The sequence below is a fragment of the Odocoileus virginianus genome, chromosome 1 (genome assembly GCF_023699985.2).
Source record: "Odocoileus virginianus isolate 20LAN1187 ecotype Illinois chromosome 1, Ovbor_1.2, whole genome shotgun sequence".
NCBI lineage: Eukaryota > Metazoa > Chordata > Mammalia > Artiodactyla > Cervidae > Odocoileus > Odocoileus virginianus.
In genome coordinates, this window is record NC_069674.1 from 52278869 (window position 1) to 52283150 (window position 4282).

General features: G+C 38.6%; 1 protein-coding gene across 1 annotated transcript; it reads right to left on the reverse strand.

Annotated features, from left to right (window-relative positions):
- Window positions 1-550: 550 nt before the first annotated feature.
- LSM5 (LSM5 homolog, U6 small nuclear RNA and mRNA degradation associated) lies at window positions 551-3664 on the reverse strand. The gene is made up of 5 exons (XM_020908912.2): window positions 3555-3664; window positions 2380-2475; window positions 2070-2097; window positions 1412-1484; window positions 551-812 (listed from the first exon to the last, which is right to left on the reverse strand). Exons 1-5 carry the CDS (start codon window positions 3598-3600, stop codon window positions 780-782), a joined length of 276 nt encoding a protein of 91 aa, XP_020764571.1. The 5' UTR covers window positions 3601-3664; the 3' UTR covers window positions 551-779.
- Window positions 3665-4282: the final 618 nt, after the last annotated feature.

Consider the following 4282-nt stretch of genomic DNA (forward strand, 5'->3'; position numbering starts at 1 on the left):
GTACATTTAGGAAAAGCAAGTTTTTTTTAAAAAAAATGTGTACTAAGAGTGTATTAACATCTAAGAGCATATACAGCAAGGTGTGATTAATATTTTCCTTTTTACATTTCTACAACGTGCATATATTATCTGGGTATGTTGCTTGTTTGTTTTAATAGGAGTTAATGATGGATGGCATCACCGACTTGATGGGCATGGATTTGGGTAGACTCCAGGAGTTGGTAATGGACAGGGGGGCCTGGAGTGCTGCGATTTATGGGGTCGCAAAGAGTCGGACACGACTGAGAGACTGAACTGAACTGAATGAACTTGAGTTCAGTTAAAAAAAAGCATCAAAATCTGAAATGAGTTTTGTAAACAATCATTTCTAGTCTTTTAAATGCACCTGCTCAAAATCAAGGCTCATCATTTTGTTTGGAACAATTTTTGTTTGAGAATCAAATGTCATGTACATGAGGAAGCAAATAAGCATAAAATGTCAGGAAAGTGAGTGAAAATAATTACAAGCTTTGTTTCACTGGCTATTGCAGTATAATAAATAAAATGACAGTTAACAAAAACACGTTTATTTTTGTCTTCAAAGAACAAACTGTTCTTTCCCCAATATAATCATGATGAACTTACAAAAATGGGCATTTACAATGCATCTTCAAAGCATTTCCCTTTAACGGGAAACTTGGCTTCACAGAATACAAACATTAAAAGGTAAAAAAAAAAATTTCTCTTCTGTTGTCATTATAAAACAAAACAGAACCTAGCATTAAGTCAAGGAAATCCTTTCATACTTCAGGTCCTTCTCCTCCAGGAACCAGCTGCAAAGGAGGAAAAAGTTTAATACTTAGTTTAGTACTACATGATCTAAAAACCCCTACTGAGAGCTCATTGACTGGTCACTGACCAGTCTTTGCCTCTCCCTCATATTCCCATTTTCCCTGTCACTTCTGTTTACAATCCCAACAGTATCAATTAATACTTAGTGATTTAGTGTTTCAACAATAATAAATGAGTAAAATAAATGATTAAAAAGGACAAGCAGGGACTTCACTGCTCGTGCAGTGACTAAGACTCCATGCTCCCAATGCAGCGGGCCTGGGTTTGATCCTTGGTCAGAGAACTGGATCCCACACACTGCAACTAAATAAAGATCTTTCGTGATGCAACTAAGACCCATTGCAGCCAAATAAATTAAAAAAATATTTTTAAAAATACATAAAATAAAAGGCATAAGCAAACTAATCTTAGGCCTAATGTCATTGTCAACAGTTTGGCCACAGAACCCTGATCAACAGAGCATTCCCTTCACATCGTAAGCACCGCTGGGTCAAGAGCATTTAGTCAAGCAAGTTAGTTCTGTAATCCCTGCTCCACAAAGATGGCTTAACATCTAAATAAAAGACCTTCACTGTCTTACCATTGTTATATTATTTCCATTTAGCAAAATTTGATCTAGTTTAGTAATTCTTCTTCCTTCTGGTGTGATTTCACTAAACAAAAAGATTTTCAAAAAGTCAGGATAAAGAGTAACAGTCAAAGCCAACATTTTGATCTGCCAAAAGGTTATTATATATACATGAACTGTACACACACTTTCCAGAGACAAGGTTATCCCCCCCGGTGATGTCAATTCTCCAAAGGAAACAGAGTGGACTTACTGGCCTAAGACCCATATCCCCTAGTGCAGATCTTCATCTAAAAAACTGAAACTTGCCAAGGAGATCAAATATGTAATAAAATGTTTACATATATATATATATACATAAGTTGTAATTAATTGAAAACATTAAATGCTTTTATTATCAGTTCCTTTATTTGAATGGAGCCCTAAGATCCCTGGCTGCTTTACCTTAAACCTTTGTCTCCACTAACTTCCTAGCAATTAGTGACAATTACATTAAGGTAATAATCCTCCAATCCAATTTTACTAACATCATTAGGTAAACTATCTTTAGAGTAATTCAAACAGGCAGTGTTCTCTCCTACATCCTTTTACTGACTCAACAGCACTAAAATTGCCTTAAATCAAACACAGAGATTCCCCCTACCCATTCTGTAATTTTAACACTACTCACAATTCAGTGACATCTTCCAATACCATATCTGAAATTTGGTGTTAAGAAAATAAATATACCAAATTAAAATTTACTCTGGCTTATGTCTTTGTTCAGTTTTAATTATAACACTGAATATAATGGCTCAAATGCAAGCTGCTTGCAATTGGTAGGAACTTCATCGTTCAGTACCACATCCCTGAAAACACTATCACAATTTCCATGAAGATAAGTTATTTTTTATTGTAATAATCGGTAAGTACTGATAGTCTATAGTTCTTTTTAAAAACTACTGAAGAAAAACCCATACAACCACCTTTTAAAAGGATACTGACAAAGTCATCAAATCCCAGAAGTGTGCCAACAATCTCCTTATCACTCTTCATCACAATGTGAATTCTTGATCCTATACACTTGTCCACAAGCTCTACGGATATATTTTTAAAGGGAAGAAGGGGGGGGGGGGGGTGGCGGGAGAAAGAAAAGATTAGTTTGCCCATTCATAACTTTAACAAATATTTGAGTGCCTACTGACACTTATTACGTGCATATGGTCAAAAGATAAGCCAGGAAAAGTTTTCACTGAAAAACTTTAGACCTTATGTTACATATTTCAGTCATTCTATTAACAGGAAAGTGTTCCCTGTTCTCCACTTATCTCTCTTTTGTACCAATTTATCATGGTTGTGGTTTACTATTATCTTAATTATCTGATTAACATATGAACGCCCCTCTTGACTCTAAGCTCCATGAGAACTGAGAGGTGGTTGTTTTTACTCATCAGTGTATCCCCAGTGGACAGTGCCCGAAATGTACTGGTCATTCAGAAGAGTTTGTTCCAGGAAGGAAAAAAACTTTACAATCACTGCCACATCCACTAACTCGATAACCCTTCAAATATAAAACATTAAGAAGAAAAAGGCATAACTGTCTTCACCAGAGATTCCTTCTTGTCATAAGTCTACGTCTGCCCTGTATCCTGTCTCCTACACCGGTTTGTATGCTATCTAAAGGTAATGGTCGTGATTTAAATTTGTTAAATAAGGCCAATCACAGTGCCTAGTGCACAGATGCGCGGTAATTGATTGCTAAATAAATGAGTAACAAGAGCTCGTTTCCAGAGGCCTCTTTAAAGGCTCATTCCGAGTGCCTCTCTCAAAAACCAGCCAGACAGGATCTAATCTGAGTACTTTAAATGCACGGTTGGGGAACGGGCCTGCTACCCACTACTATAAAGGCGAGCGCACAACAAAGAAGGCCGACGACGCATTCACCAAGAGTGAACCTTTTCGGTGAAGGTTTGGGGAGTCAAAAATCGCTGCCTGAAGAAAACCCCAACACGCCAAAGAGAAGTGGGCGGCATGAGGCCGCAGAGACTAGGAGCGTAGAGGAGAGCGGCGGAGAAAGCTAAATTTTTCTAACACTCGGCCATGGGCTGCCTTGCTCTTCGGCCCCAACCCTAACTTTCAGCTACCCGCCCCGGCTCCCCAACACTACAAAGATTACCTAGAGGAAGCAGCTGCGACGGGTTAGTGGTAGCGTTAGCCGCCATGGCTACGCCGGAAGTGGCCTGCCTCTATCGACGTCGGAACTGCGAGTTTGAAAGAGCGCGCTTCCGCTTTTTTCCTGCCCGGGCAGGCTCGACCAATCTGAGGCCGAGAGTGCGATCGAGGAGATCCAGCGACTTCTTTATCCTGCAGTGAGATTGTAAGTGTTTCAGTTCACTGAGCGTTCCACGTTCTCCACAGATACTCTTCTCTCCAAACTTCCAAGAGACTTTAGAGATCTCCAGTCTTATAAATAAGGTATTCCTCTAATCCGGAAGACTTTGCGAAACGAAAACGTTTGTGCTGTCTTATTTCCCGCATCAAGCTGTGTCTCATATCAACCCAGGATCTTTCTTCGACCAGTATCAATAAATTTGATTTTCCCGCCACCGATTCATTGTGTTGCAATGTTCGTTAAAAAAAAAAAAAAAAAAAAAAAAAAACCTACCGCTTCTTTTAAAAGTTTGATGATTTGAAAACCCACAACTAGCATTTTAAAAAAACTTCTGGGCGAAGGGGAAATTTTAAGTATGTTTTCTATTTTCTACTATCGTTTTCTTTTCCTATTTTTCTACTCTACTTTTTATATTTTTTCCATTTCTACTGTTTTCTATCTTCTACTATCATGAGTTGGTGATGGACAGGGAAGCCTGGTGTGCTGCAGTCCATGGGGTCGCAAAGAGCGAC

Coding starts and splice junctions, on each gene's coding strand:
- LSM5 (XM_020908912.2), bottom strand. CDS start 3,600: ATGGCGGCTAACGCTACCACTAACCCGTCGCAGCTGCTTCCTCTAG. Junction 2,476..3,554: donor GTCGCAGCTGCTTCCTCTAG/GTAATCTTTGTA, acceptor ATATATCCGTAG/AGCTTGTGGACAAGTGTATA. Junction 2,098..2,379: donor GGGATTTGATGACTTTGTCA/GTATCCTTTTAA, acceptor ACCAAATTTCAG/ATATGGTATTGGAAGATGTC.